At 41.5% G+C, this 15,123-nt stretch overlaps 1 protein-coding gene and 1 pseudogene across 1 annotated transcript; one reads left to right on the plus strand and one right to left on the minus strand.

The window, feature by feature from the left end:
* Positions 1–7,008: 7,008 nt before the first annotated feature.
* LOC121759088 (premnaspirodiene oxygenase-like) lies at positions 7,009–8,754 on the minus strand. Its single transcript, XM_042154589.1, has 2 exons — positions 7,981–8,754; positions 7,009–7,608 (listed from the first exon to the last, which is right to left on the minus strand). The coding sequence occupies exons 1-2, from the start codon at positions 8,737–8,739 to the stop codon at positions 7,009–7,011; spliced, it is 1,359 nt and encodes a 452-aa protein (XP_042010523.1). The 5' UTR covers positions 8,740–8,754.
* Positions 8,755–10,165: 1,411 nt separating this feature from the next.
* Positions 10,166–11,932, plus strand: LOC121759093 (annotated as a pseudogene).
* Positions 11,933–15,123: the final 3,191 nt, after the last annotated feature.

Consider the following 15,123-nt stretch of genomic DNA (forward strand, 5'->3'; position numbering starts at 1 on the left):
TATTTAGAGAGAATTGATGGTTTGGTGTTTGATTTGAAGAATGAGAAGGTATTTATATTTCTTTGTTGGTTCAAACTCTACTCAAAATAATAAGATTTTCATTGCTTAGTTTAATAATTTTCCTTTTAGATTGATGCTTGTTTTTATCATGTTTCTTATTTCTTGGCTAGCGGTAATTGGTTGGCGTTCTTTCTTATTAATTTATTAATAAATTGAGTGCATGTGTAAAGATTTAATTTAATTGTGATTTTTGGCGCTGTATGTATATGCATTAAATAAATTTGATGGCTTGTCTCTGTCTGAGCATTATTGTTAAGCTCCATCTTGTTGACTACTGTGTTATTGCAATCTATAAATAAATAAATGTTTTTTATTCAAATATCCTTTTTGGCGTTCTTGTCTTAGGTTGACTGTTTTTACTCTTAAATACTAAGAATGGAAACACGTAAAAATGGAACGCCAAAAATCACCTGCTAATTAAATTAAACAACTCAGAATTTTACACATGCACTCACTTTATTGATAAATTAATACTGAGAAAGAACACCAAAAAAACTACCGCTAGCCAAGAAAGAAACATGATAAAAATAAGCATCATTGTAAAAGGAAAATTAATATAACTAAGCAATGAAAAAGTTATTTTGAGTAGAGTTTGAACCAAGAAAAACCTATAAATACCTTCACATTCTTCAAATCAAACACCAAACCATCTGCTATCTATCTACTATCTTTTTAGCTATCTCTCTCACTCTGTTAAGAGCCTCCTGCTCCTAACGTCGATAACTCCGATCGACAAACGTCCAGCGCCCTTAGTACAGGGTCGGCGGAATCCCGAAGGGGCTGTGCGCGAGTTCTACTCGTCGGGCAGCGCAGCTTCTGGGTTTTCTTGATAGTGAAGCAACGAAAATAGGCCAAGCAATATTCTTATTATTGAACGAGATGATTTTCAATAATACAAATCTAAGCCTATTTATAATACTAGGATATATGATAGGATATGGTGAATCCCTAATATTTCTAAACTACCCTAATATATCTAAACTAAATAATATAATAGAAGAGGCTCGTATCAACTCTCCCCCGGTTAAAATCCACCTTGTCCTCAAGGTGGAAACTACGAAGCAACAAAGTGTCGAACGCAAAAGCTTTGACGAGGTATCTCTGCCTGGATCAAAAACCCACCGAACAGTTGGATGTGTTACTTCACCTTTTCCATCAAAAATCATCAAGGTAGGATCCAAACAGTCGTCAAAATTGAGCGCTAATACGTGGAGCTTGTCGACACATCCATGAATTCCCAAACAAGTCGTGTAATTTCGCGGCGGGATCATCCGTGCGTCGATGGCAAGCAACGTAGGTCGATGAATCCTTATTGCAACATCACTATCACGCAAATCTCCAATTTCACCCAAACCATTCTCAATAACCTCTTGGGATGTCACTCGAGCAACGACAACCTTCTTTACTTCCCCCATGGAATCACCCTCTTCTTCGTCATCTAACGGTGATTCGTCCTCACCCATGATATAGGGGCTGCACGGCGAAGAGATCACGATGGGTGGAGGAGGTTCATCTAACAATCCACCCTCTTTTCCAGCGTCGTCGTCGGGGCTGCAAGACGGGGCTGGTTGGGGAAGATTCGAAGATAGGACAGCAGTTGTAGAGGGCGGTGGCGCTACTGAATGGCAGTGGCTCGTCATGCTCGAGCGTTGTGGTGATTGGAAATCCGACCTGCGATTGGTGTACTCGATGGTGCGTTGTCGTGGTGGAGCCGATGAGATGTTGGGGGGTAAACCCAACGGCACAAAAGGGACCATGGTATTTCTCGATGGATGATACGTCATCTTTCGGAGTGGTGCCGAAACATTGGGCTGATCAAGATCGGGCTCGGGCTGCAGTGATCGGTATGTAGGCTGCTTGGCGCGGCCATTATGAAGATGTTGGTGTCGTCTCGGATACTCCTCAAAACCCTGTCGCTGACGGTGGTCTATGCGATCGTCCCACCCCCCTTGATCCCAATTGTTAGCAATGGTTCGCGGATGGGGTTGGTCGTGAAAGCGCCCCCGATACCTCGCGTTAGGATGTCGTGGAGGAGTTGGTCCCTCTGCGAGCGGGAGCGGCGATGGGTCTCGCCATGGTTGTCTTGTACTTCGATGTTCTCCCCGGTCGGAAACTGGTTCAGGTCGTGGCGGAGCATATGATCTTCCGATACGACGATCCGTGGCATCCCACTTGTTCTCCCACTTATCAAAAACAGCCAGGATATGATCCAGCTTGGCATGAATCTCTTGGTCGTGTGCGGTCTCTGCTGTTCTAGGAATCGTCGAGAAGCTGTACCTGTACGGCTGGTCGAGCGGCTGCTGTGGGTGGCCGAATTGCGAAGGCTCTCTTCCCTCGGCCTTCCAGGCTGCTGGAACCCGTTTGGGGGGCGGTTGAAAGCTGTTAAACCCGCGTGGCAACGCCTTGCGATAGTGAAACTCTAAATCGGGCAGCGGCTGTGTATGCTTGTGAACGAAATGGTGATGGTGATTGTGTGTCATGATGACAGATCGAGGCGTTGCTGTGCGCGGAATGTTTTCCGTCGGGCAGCGGTGTCGCTTCGGTTCGAGATGGTGGGAGGGTCAGATCTCAATGAAAGCACCAGTTGTTAAGAGCCTCCTGCTCCTAACGTCGATAACTCCGATCGACAAACGTCCAGCGCCCTTAGTACAGGGTCGGCGGAATCCCGAAGGGGCTGTGCGCGAGTTCTACTCGTCGGGCAGCTCAGCTTCTGGGTTTTCTTGATAGTGAAGCAACGAAAATAGGCCAAGCAATATTCTTATTATTGAACGAGATGATTTTCAATAATACAAATCTAAGCCTATTTATAATACTAGGATATATGATAGGATATGGTGAATCCCTAATATTTCTAAACTACCCTAATATATCTAAACTAAATAATATAATAGAAGAGGCTCGTATCACACTCACACAAACATTTTCTCAGAAACATGTATAGGATAAGATGGAAATGTTTTCACCGGTCAAGAATGGCAAAAGCTTAGATGAAATTTGTAAAAATATACATACCATGGTATTGGAATCATATTTGAGAAAGAAGTCTCCCCAAATAGAAGGATGAAATGTTGCAGATTTACGAATTTCATCTAAGCTCTTGCCAGTCTTGACTGGGACAGGTGATGAACACATTTCCATCTAAGCTCATCTAATGTACTAATATTTGTCTAAAACTTTCCATATTTAGAAATTGGTCTCATTTGGTGGACGATCCAAAATGATAAAATTGGTCTATTTTTGTGAACAAAGGTAGTATTTAATAATCCATCGAAAATTCACTGTCAACTACATTTTGAATAAAATAATGAGTTAGTCATCATTCTAATTAACTAAATTAAAGAGTTATTTATTATCATAATTAAAAAAAAGTACTTAATTTTTTAAAAAATATCCGAAATTAAACTCCTTAGAATGATAATTAACTCATTAATTTGGTCAAAACTGATCCGCTTGAATTTTGCGTGGTTTTATAGAGTGGCCTCGCATAGTTTTGACCATTTAGTGTAGAATGTGCATAAAATGGTCCAAAATAAATAAAGAAAAAAGCAAAAGGGAGAGCCTGATCCCTCTGAGGGGGTCGCAGAATTTGTACCATGAGCGAACCCAAAGGCTCACCATGACTGTTTGACTCCAAGAAGAATTGGTGACTCATCGAGTTCGCACCCCTGCGAACTCAGTATTCGCAGTTTAATGCAAAACTTATCTTGGATAGATGGGTGAAAGAGCCCACACGCGCGCGCCGCCGCCGCCGCCCGCCCGAGCCCGAGCCCGTGCCCGTGCCCGTGCTCGCGGTCCCGGGCCCGGGCCCGATCCCGATCTTGATCTTGGACTTGGACTTGGACTTGGACTTGGACTTGGACTTGATTAAGAAATCCACACGCTCCACACGCGAAAGGCACACTCCTGCCACACGCTCGTAACCGCCGGCGGTTACGAATCTGCCATGATGAGCCTTCATGGCTTGGTTGACCCTGCATGGTGGCTTGGCCTATAAATAGGCTAGCCATTCCACTGCATTAGTATAACATTATTCACAAGCATTCTCAGCATCATAAGCTCTCTCCCTCTCTGCATTGTTTTTCTGTCGAAAGCTCTGCTCTCTCCTCCATCCCGTTCGCCGGAGCTCTCCTGATTGCGGTGCTGCATCAAAAGAGACGTAGCCGTTTTATCTTTGGGGATGACACGCCAAACCGAGAGCACTACCGGGGCGTATCTCGTCTTGCGGGAAGAGGCCTCCTCGACTCGGCTATCATACCATACTGGTTTAGTTGCTTCATTTTTAAGTTGTAATTTCAGTTCAGTTCTTCCTTCTGTATTCCTTCTTTTGGGTTGTATTACGCCCGGATTTGCTATCTTGTAATCCAGAAACCAACATTAAAAATAATGCAAGTCAAAAACGCAATTGATTATCGATTTGTACGGAATTATTACCTATGGCCCAAAACATGAAACCAAAATCTAACTAAGCTTAATGTGTAGGACAAAAATGTTAAGGATGTACTCCTTAACCTCGCACAAATTCCTCCGTGAGGTCGCGGGAACGTTAGCCCGTCGATCGCACACGACAAGAACTAGGATCAATTCATCCGTGAAGTCGCGGGAATCTTTGCTCGACGATCAACAACGACAAAAACTAGGGTTTGTATTGTAGAAGAAGAGAAAGTAACGTAAATTATTTTTTTTCATGAATAATGGAAAATGAATAACAAAGTCCCTATTTATAATGCTAAATACACTAACTTAGGGAATAAGAAACTAATTATATAGTAAAGATATGCTAATATAATACTAATGGGCAAAATAATAGATATATGATAAATAATAATAATTGTCTCGTATCAACTCCCCCACGGTTGAAATACACTTTGTCCTCAAGGTGGAAACCACGAAGCATAGAAGTGAGTTGAAAGCCAAAAATTGTTGAGAGACGTCTCCTCCTGGATCAAACGCACGCCGCACAGCTGAGCGTCTTCCTTCACTCGAAAAGGAATCTGGAGAAATGCAAGGCTCAGATGCCACATCCGCAACATCTTCATCCTCTTTCGGAGCTTTGAGCTTGATGTCTTCCATCTGAATCCTCATTCTCTCAAAACGAGCTTCATAACTGATGGAACACAGTTTAGCCTCTGCCTCGAGCCACAGATTCTTGAACAGAAGTGCTTGCGAGTGCATGTCCTCATCTATCTCGAAATTCTTCTCAAGGACCTTCGTTATAGCCTTCGCCATATCATCGTCTCCGGTTATGTGAAAATCATCCTTCAAGGGTGAAACTATTGGTGATATCTCATCTTTCTTACCATGAATAGTGTCGATTCTCTCCCCCTTATGCAATTGCAGCGAATCGGGATCGGTGCAAGAATTCAAAACTGCACATTTCGTATGAGGGCCTCTTGAAACAATACCCTCACAACATGGCTTCCCTAGAGAGGAAATAACAACTTGAATGTTATCACCAGTCTTTGGGAAACCACTTGATACATTCACCTCGGATATTTGAGGTCCTAGCGTTGCTATAACCTTGGAATCAGAAGTATCCTTAGGCTTCGAGGGATTGGAATAATCAGAATCCACAGTGTGGATTCCAGCAGCATTCTCCATATGCGCGGGGTTATCCCAGGCCGTGAATCGGCGCCCCGGAAATCCCTCGGCATTAGCGCCGTAACGATCACACGGCTGTTGAATCGCATTTCTGGCATACGAGCCCACGATCCCTAGGTGCTGATGTGAATCGACGGACGTTGCTGGAGAAATGATCGGGCGATGCCTCCCCGTGTCCCCTCGGCCCCTCTGCCACTCCTCATGGGGTGACTCAGGCTCGTCCATCCTATGCGCCGGGTTGTCCCACGCTGTCGCGCGTCTCCCCTGAAATCCATCGTTATCTGCGCCGTACCGATCCCACTCCGTCGCGTGTCACCCGGGTCGAATATCCAGTCTATGCGCGGGATTGTCCCACGTCGTCGCCTGCTTGCCGAGACTCTTCCCGACGTTGACCCCGTATCAGTCCCACGGCGACGCTCCAAGTAGGGCAGCATGCTGTTGTCCATGTGATGAGGGACCGCCGCCAAAACCTAATTGCGGAATGGACGAAACGGCTGTCACCGACAACACGATCGCGCTCTGCCGCCCAGAAATCTCTCTCCCCCCGCTGCCAATCCACATATGGTGGATCTGGGTCCGGTCGCGGCAGTGGTTGCGCGACTGCCGCGCGCCGCTCCGAGTCATCGAGCCTTGCCTCCAACCTGGCCAACGACGCTAGCATATGCTCGAACGCCAGCGCCGGTGAATCCAAAGCAAGAGTCGACGACGATTGCGACTCTCCCCCGACGATGACACCGGCGGAAGTCACCACCATCGGTTCCGTACGGTTTTCCACACGATTCGCCATGAAAGAATGAGTTCGACAATGAAAGCGCCAATTGTTAAGGATGTACTCCTTAACCTCGCACAAATTCCTCCGTGAGGTCGCGTGAACGTTAGCCCGTCGATCGCACACGACAAGAACTAGGATCAATTCCTCCGTAAAGTCACGGGAATCTTTGCCCGACGATCAACAACGACAAGAACTAGGGTTTGTATTGTAGAAGAAGAGAAAGTAACGTAAATTATCTTATTTTATGAATAATGGAAAATGAATAACAAAGTCCATATTTATAATGCTAAATACACTAACTTAGGGAATAAGAAACTAATTATATAGTAAAGATATGCTAATATAATACTAATGGACAAAATAATAGATATATGATAAATAATAATAATTGTCTCGTATAAAAAACATAGTTTTGGGCAAATGTAATGAACAACTTGAACTTTATTCTCTATAGAAAGGAAATCACCTGATCCTATCGGTTCAAACTTCAAATAAAAGCATCAAGGGAAATGAACCGAAAAGAAAAACCCTTGAAGGAGTCTACGACTCTACAAAGAAAATACCATTACAATTCCTTACTATTGCTTCTCATATGGAGTGGCCACCACATGTAAATTTTGTATTCTTGAAGCTGTGTTTCCAATATTTTCAATCATATCAAAATCCTCAGCCTTGACACCTTCTGGAAGATTCCAATCGAAGTGGTAGAGCAATTGAGCCAGCGGCGACTCCACGGCGGCCAAACCGAACGTCGTCCCCGGGCATATTCTTCTCCCAATTCCAAATGGCATGTACTTAAAATCACTACCTAGGAAACTCAGTTCTTCATTCTCGAATCTCTCGGGCTCAAACGTCTCCGGATCTTTCCAGTACCTCGGGTCTCTCTGCATCGCCCAAATGTTTACCATCACCATTGATCCAGCCGGTATGGTGTATCCATCGATTACATGCTCATCGATGCAAGCCCTAGGCAGCATCGGAGCCGGTGGGTGCAGCCTCAGAGTCTCTTTAATCACCAGTTTTAGGTATTTCATATCCGTGCTTTCTTCATTGTTCCCTTTCATAGCTTGTCTTACTTCAGCTTGTACCTTAGCCATCACTCGAGGGTGCCTCAACAACTCAACCAACGTCCAATCAACAGTTGATGCTGACGTATCAGTTCCAGCCGTAAACATATCCTGTATTTTATTAAATACTGAACATTAGTACTATTTGGTGAATTAAATCAATTCCACTAATAGATAGTATATATATATATATATATATATATATATATATATATATACTCCATCCGTCCCGGATAATTCGTCTCACTTTGACCGGGCAGGGGTTTAAAGAAATGTAATGAAAAGTGAGTTGAAAAAGTTAGTGGAATGTGAGTCCTACTTTTATATATTAGTTTTATAGTAAAATGTGAGTAGAAATGAGTTAGTAGAATATGGTGTCCACTACAAAAAATGGTAAAAGTGAAATGAGACAATTATGTGGGGCGGACCTAAATGGAAAAATAAGACAAATTATCCGGAACTAAGGGAGTATATATTACTTACAAACAAAACAGCCTTGATGTTGTTGTCATCAATTGGATACTGGAGCTGGCCTTCTTCCTTAGCCCTAAGAAACACATCAACCAAATCCTCACTCCCAAACTCCGAATTCCCCAATCTCCGGCCACCGGATTCCGCCCGGTTACTTCTATGGCGAGCGATGACATCATCCAAAATCGCATCGAGCCTGCGTCGCATCACCCTCATCAGCCACAGCTTCCTCCAGCTCATCACGCCGGCGATTCTAGAAGACGGGAACAGATCCACGATCTCAAAGCCTCCGACCATCTTGAGCGAATCCGCCATCGTCTTCAGCAGCATCTCGCTATCCTTGCACGCAGCGCCAAAGGCAGCCCGGCAAGTGACAGAGCTCGCCATTGCAAACAACTTCTCAGTGATATTAACAGCGCTTCCAGAAGATTCGCGCAACGAGTTGACCAAGCGAGCTGACTCGTCTTCTCGAATCGATTGGAACAAACGCACCATTTTGGGGCTGAAGAGTTCATTGATGCAGAGCTTCCTCATCTGGCGCCAGTAACCGCCGCAGGGGCTGAAGCCGAGGTCGGTGCGGTCGTACCACATGATCTTGCTCGCCACGCTCTGAGGCCGCTCCGCGAAGCCCGGGTCGAGATCTTTTAGCATCTTTTTCGCCATCTCTGGAGACGAGACAACGATGGCGTTGGACTCCCCGAGCTTGAGGTGCATCAAGGGGCCGTGCTCGTCCGATAGATCTTTGAAGCAGCGGAAGGGAGGATCGCTCATTTGGTGCAGGTTTCCGATTATAGGAAGTTTTTTAGGGCCAGGTGGCAGCAATTTCGTCGACTTTCTATTTTTGGAATTTTTCCATTTATTGAAGAAGAAGAAGAAGAAGATTATAAGTGGAAGAATGATAGTTGCAACGGTTGTATTTAGGCCAACCATGTTCTTTTGCTTTTGCTTAATATTTAGAGAGAATCGATGGTTTGGTGTTTGGTTTGAAGGATATGAAGATATTTATAGGTCTTTGTTGGTCCAAAGTCTACTCTAAAAAAAAATATTAATTGTTACCCATATTATATGAAGATATTACTTATCTTACCCATATTAATTGTTCTTTTAGATAGATGCATATTTTTATCATGTTTCTTTCTTGGCTAGCCGTAGTTTTTTGGCGTTCTTTCTTATGTAATTTTTCAATAAATTTGGTGAATGTGTAAAGCTATGGTTGTTTAATTAATATCCGAGTGATGTTTGGCGTTCTATTTTTTATATGATTCCATTAAATAAATTAGATGGCTTGTCTCTGTCGGAACATCATAGTATTATTTTACTATCAGGTGATTTTTGGGGTTTAGTTATGTATAAGCTCCATTTTGTTGACTCTTCTATTAGTATTATGCAAATGACTAAATTTTGTTTTATTATATCCCAAGAGTGTTCTAATGCACTAACGAAACGCTGAAGTGTATTTGGCCAATTGGCCTTGTCAGATAAGAAATTAGATATGTATCCGTCAAATAAATAACTAAAGAAATGTTTTTTTTTATTTAAATATCCTTTTTGGCGTTCTTGTCTAAAGTTGATTGTTTTTAATCTTAAATATTAAAGCATAATTGCATGTATTTGTTGTTGAAAATGTTTCTCTTTAATACTGAAATTAACTATATGCATTCAGCAATATTTCGTATCACTTTTGCACTTCTCTCTCACTATCATTCTCTCAAAGTTAGTGAAATGTGCGGTCCATTTCAAAAATTAGTAAAATAAATGAATTAGATATTTATTGGTGGATGATTGAAAATGATAAAATTGGACGACTATTTATGGACAGATAAGTATTCAGTAATTTCTAAGTTGACCTTATATAAAAGTATCACTTTTGCACTTCTCTCTCACTAACGGTCTCTTTCTCGATCTCGTTCTCTTAATATCACTCCATAAATTCTCATGCCATTCATAAAAAATTGCACGGAAGATTCATATAGCACCTATATAGGGAACAAGAAATAAAGAAAGAACCCAAGTTGGAGTGTTAGGGGAGCGAAATCGACTAGAACTAGAGTCAGAATAAAGTTATTTTATTTCTCAATGCATAAATCTCCAAACAAGATCTGATTTATTGAGACTCAATGACTCAAATTAAACGATACAATATCTTAATAATATCCGCCAAAATAGACCGATTTTATCATTTTGGATCGTCCACCAAATGAGACCAATTTCTAAATATGGAAATCTACGCATTGTGGCTCTTCGCTTTTGTTTGCTTAGACAACAAGGTTACAACGTCCCATGTGGTAAGATTCCTAGCCCAACCTAGCCTAACCCTTTTAATTTTAGTTGAGATAAATATATGATTACTAATTACTTCAACAGATGTGTTTTGCAAATTCACTGACAATGAAGGAAATTATGCTGCATCGTTGCAAAACGATATTGAAGGATTGCTGAAATTGTATGAGGCGGCTCATCTTTTAACACACGACGAGGGGATTCTGGACAATGCAATAGAGTTCTGTTCGTCTCATCTTCATGCTTCACTCCACAAGTTGGCTGATGTTTCTCTCTCTAAACGTGTCAGAGAAGCTCTGGAGATGCCAAACCGTTGGAGTCTCACAAGATTGGGTGCCAGAAAGTTCATATCTGCATACCAAAAAGACGAGTCACATAATGAAATACTTCTGAATTTTGCAAAATTGGATTTCAACCTATTGCAGAAATTGCACCAGAGAGAGCTCAGTGATGCTACAAGGTACTTACATTTAATTATTGTATTTCTATTATTTGATTACATTTAATTAAATTTATATTCCATTTAATTTAAATAGGTGGTGGAAGAAATTTGACGTAGCGAATAAAATGCCGCATGCAAGAGATAGGATTGCTGAATTGTACTTGTGGGTGTTGGGAGTCTTCTTTGAGCCATGCTATGCTAAAGCAAGAAGAATATTATTGAAATGCATTTCGATGGCTTCCATCGCCGACGACACATATGAATATGCAACACTAGAAGAACTACGGATTCTAACAGACGCTAATCAACGGTTAGATATCAATTTTTAATAAGTTTTTCTAATATATTTGACATAACAAAATGAATTTTTGTTGTTTTTTTTCAGTTGGGATGTTAATGAGGCCTTCGAGGACTCACCACCATACATCCAAATGTTATACAGAAGCCTTATCAAAACATACACTGAAATAGAAGATGAAATGGCGAAAACGGAAGAATCATACCGCGTCCAATATGCAATCCAAGAGGTATTAATTCATCCATCCGTTTTATTCAATGAGTCTTTTTACTATAACGAATTATTGTTTTATTTTCTAAAATACAAAATTATTTGCAGACGAAAAAGTTGTTGGTGTCATATTTTGATGAGGTGAAATGATTATATAATGATAATTATATTCCAACACTAGAAGAGTATTTGAAGGTCTCCGTAGTATCCGGTGGTTACATGATGTTGTCCACAACTTCTTTGGTTGGTATGGGAGATGATCAAGTTACCAAAAAAGATTTCAATTGGATCATAAACGAACCTCTAATAGATCGAGCATCGGCATTATTAGCTCGATTGTTGGATGATTTAGTCGGAGATGAGGAGTGTCTTGTGTGTGTATATATAAATGTACACATCAATACATCATTAGTAGTTTATTCATTGATTTTAATTATGTGTTTATTCACATGCAGTATGAGGAGAAGCCGTCGTCAATACATTGTTACATGAGACAATATGGGATGTCGGAGATTGATGCTCGTGCTCAAATCAAACAACCAATGAAGAATGCATGGAAAGATATGGATCAAGAATGCCTTGAGCCGACACCGGCATCCATGCCAATCCTCATGCGCATTTTCAATCTCGCTCGAGCCGTACAACTTATATATTCGAACGGGGATCGTTATACCGATCCCAACAAAGCCAAAGAATGGGTGAAGATGTTACTTATCGAGGCAGTGCCAATTTGAAGATATGAATCTTGGAGTGTTATCAAGCTTTTTCAATAATAAATTTCAGAAATAAAAGGTGGTGAAAGTGATAGGTTAATAAAGCCTGGATTGTTCTATGTACTAGGACTATATTTTCAACAAGATCTTCAATTTGTGCAACATATTATTTTAATCGTCTACACATAGAGATGGATATGTTTATTTTGTTAGTGTATTGTTCATAGTCAAAGAATTTGTGAAATTTCAGTAGAGTTGGCTAAAATGTATAAAAAAATTAATAGGGACATGACCAAATTGAATTCGTTTTTTCATAAAATACTTAAAAATACAAATAGATTTAAAAATACATCTAATTGATTATCAAAACGACGTCGCTTTATATGTTGCTTTTTTTTGTTACTTCATTTCGGGCTATCATTTCCTTCTTTTTACAATTGTCAGTTTTTTCACTTATTTACAACTTCACCACATATAACGTATCCTTTCTCTTCTCACACCATTTTTACCAAAAGAATAGGTCTTTTCTCAACATCAACCAAATCCGAAATTATTTTTTTTAGTTTCAATTGCCAAAACCCATAGGTCCTTTCTCAACATCAACAAAATTCGAAATTATTTTTTTTAGTTTCAATTACTATTTCTCTTCTCACACCATTTTTACCAAAAGAATAAGTCTTTTCTACGAAATTATTTTTTTTAGTTTCAATTACCAACACCCTCCCTCAAACCCTTCAAGGTGAAGGAGGGGTTAGACTTTTTTTATCGATTGGACAATTGGCCCAATATTTTTCCCGGTCAATTGGACCATTGGCCCAAATTTTAAACCCAGATATACTACTGGGTTAGTTAATTTTAGCCCACAATCGGTGACTCACTCTAATACCAAGATAGAAATCTATGAGTTCCATCCTAATACCAATTGGTGATAGGAAGAGTGGCTCATGAGATTTATATACTAGTTTCAGTTTTCTCTTGGCACCGATGTGGGACAGTTATATGTTATTTTTTTAGTTTCAATTGCCAACACATTGAGAAATCTAGTAATAGTGAGACAATTGCTTCACCACTCTAGCTAATTAAAATCTGCCGAACCCTAAACCATTTTTCCAATTTAATTAGGTAAAATCTAGTCACATTTTTACCAACAGAATAGGTCTCTTTCTCAACATCAACAAAATCCAAAGTTTGATCAAATAATATATGAACACTAAGAATCTAGTAATAGTGAGACAATTGCTTCACCACTCTAGCTAATTAAAATCTGCCGAACCCTAAACCCTTTTTCAAATTTAATTAGGTAAAATATAGTCACGCAACACCTACATTTCTAAATATAGAGGACTGTTAAGCTAATTTTTAAGTACTCCCTTCGTCCTTAAATTTTGTCACATTTTACTATTTCCGTCCGTCCCATAAAATTTGTCACATTTCATTTTTTTTACTTTTTTTTGGTAATAGACCTCATATTAAACTAACCCAATTCAAATCATATTTTATTATAAAACTAGTATATAAAAGTAGCTAGGATCTACTCTGCACTAACTTTTTTCAACTCATTCTTCATTACAATATTTCCCGTGTCTTGTTGATACGGTACCGATACAGCCGGCTACGTCTGCCCCAATCCAGTCCCTTCCACCCACCTGTGTAACCGAAGGACCAGAGCAAGAAGCGGAGGAAGTCCCGGAGGTTAGGCAGCTCGAAGAGCCGTCGATCGCGAAGTCGAAGCCAAGAAGGAATGTGCGTCCGCCTGATAAGTTTGGCGACTACGTCGCCAAGTAGCCTTAGTTAATTAGATCTTTTTATTATTTTATTATTTTGCTATTTTTAGAGATTAGTAATTTTATTTTTATTTATTTTGCAATTATAAGTCGAGCGTAATTATAAGCTCCGTTTCGGGTTTTCTTTGTTGGTTCTTTCCCGAGATGAACTAGGATTAGGAGTCGAACCAACCCTAGGGTCCTTAGTCTATAAATAGGGCAATGTTCATAAACTTTATTCATGAAGGAAAATATTACTTTTGCCCACAAATCAACGTGAATTACATTAACCCTAGTTTCATCGCTGCCCGACGGAGGAGTTTCGCGCACAGCTCGAAGCTAGAAATTACCGCCGATCCTCCCTTAGGACGCCGGAAGTTTGTCTTGATCGTCGAGCAATCCGCCGTCGATCATCATTAAGGAATTGAGTCCTTAACATCTGGTGCTTTCATCCAGTACTCAAGAAGCGATACAACAACAACGGAAAGTCAGTTTGGGCACAGAATCGGCAAGATTCTTACCCGGTTTACAGGTTCGGGGGTCACCTACCAGTAGGAGGCTGCCGCGACGGTGGCGGTAATTACCGACCACCGGGAGAAGACAGCGACATGGAGGGTCACCCCTCGGACGAAACTCATCAGGAGGATCGCGTAAGCAGCAGGCTAGATCGCGTTTTGGAGAAACTTGCTCAATTGGACGTATGGAAGGAGGAGGCCGATCGCAAGTTCGACATTCTAGTCCCTGCATTAACACGCGATGGGGACATGGCGATCGGGGTCGATGAGGGAGATGACCCACCATGGGACGATAATAGGAGAAGGAGACCGATGGAGAGAGGGTTTCATTCGAGAAACCCTAATCTTGATTTCCGCGATGGGTTACCGAAGAAGAAGGCGCGTCGCGAGGAGAGGGGCCGGACATGCCCCGACTGGGGATTTCAAGGGGACAGACAGCAAAATTTCAACCGCCCCGCTACGTGCATCTTACAAATCCCACATTGCGAACTATGAGAAACCCCATAGGGTTAAGATGCAACCACCGCGATTCAACGGATCTGACGCTACTAATTGGGTGTCGAGGGTCCAGTGCTACTTCGACCACGTTATGATGCCCGACGCTGAGCGTCTACATTATGCGGTAATGTTGTTTGATCCGCCCGCGGCGGAGTGGGTTTTCAATTATTGCGCGAACAACGAGTTTGTCACGTGGCAGGATTTCTTGGAAGATGTACGACATCGTTTTGATAGGCAGAGCTTTAAGAACTATTATGGCCTTCTCGCCAAGCTTACACAGACAGGAACAGTACTAGAATATCATGATACTTTCGAAAAATACCTTAAGCGGGTGAAAGGGGTCTCGGAATCGGACCTATTCACTCTATTCGTCGCGGGCCTTAAACCGGACATACAAGAGCGCCTGCAGTTACATCGCCCCTCGTCGCTTGCAGCC

The sequence above is a fragment of the Salvia splendens genome, chromosome 12 (assembly GCF_004379255.2).
Source record: "Salvia splendens isolate huo1 chromosome 12, SspV2, whole genome shotgun sequence".
In the NCBI taxonomy this organism is placed as follows: domain Eukaryota; kingdom Viridiplantae; phylum Streptophyta; class Magnoliopsida; order Lamiales; family Lamiaceae; genus Salvia; species Salvia splendens.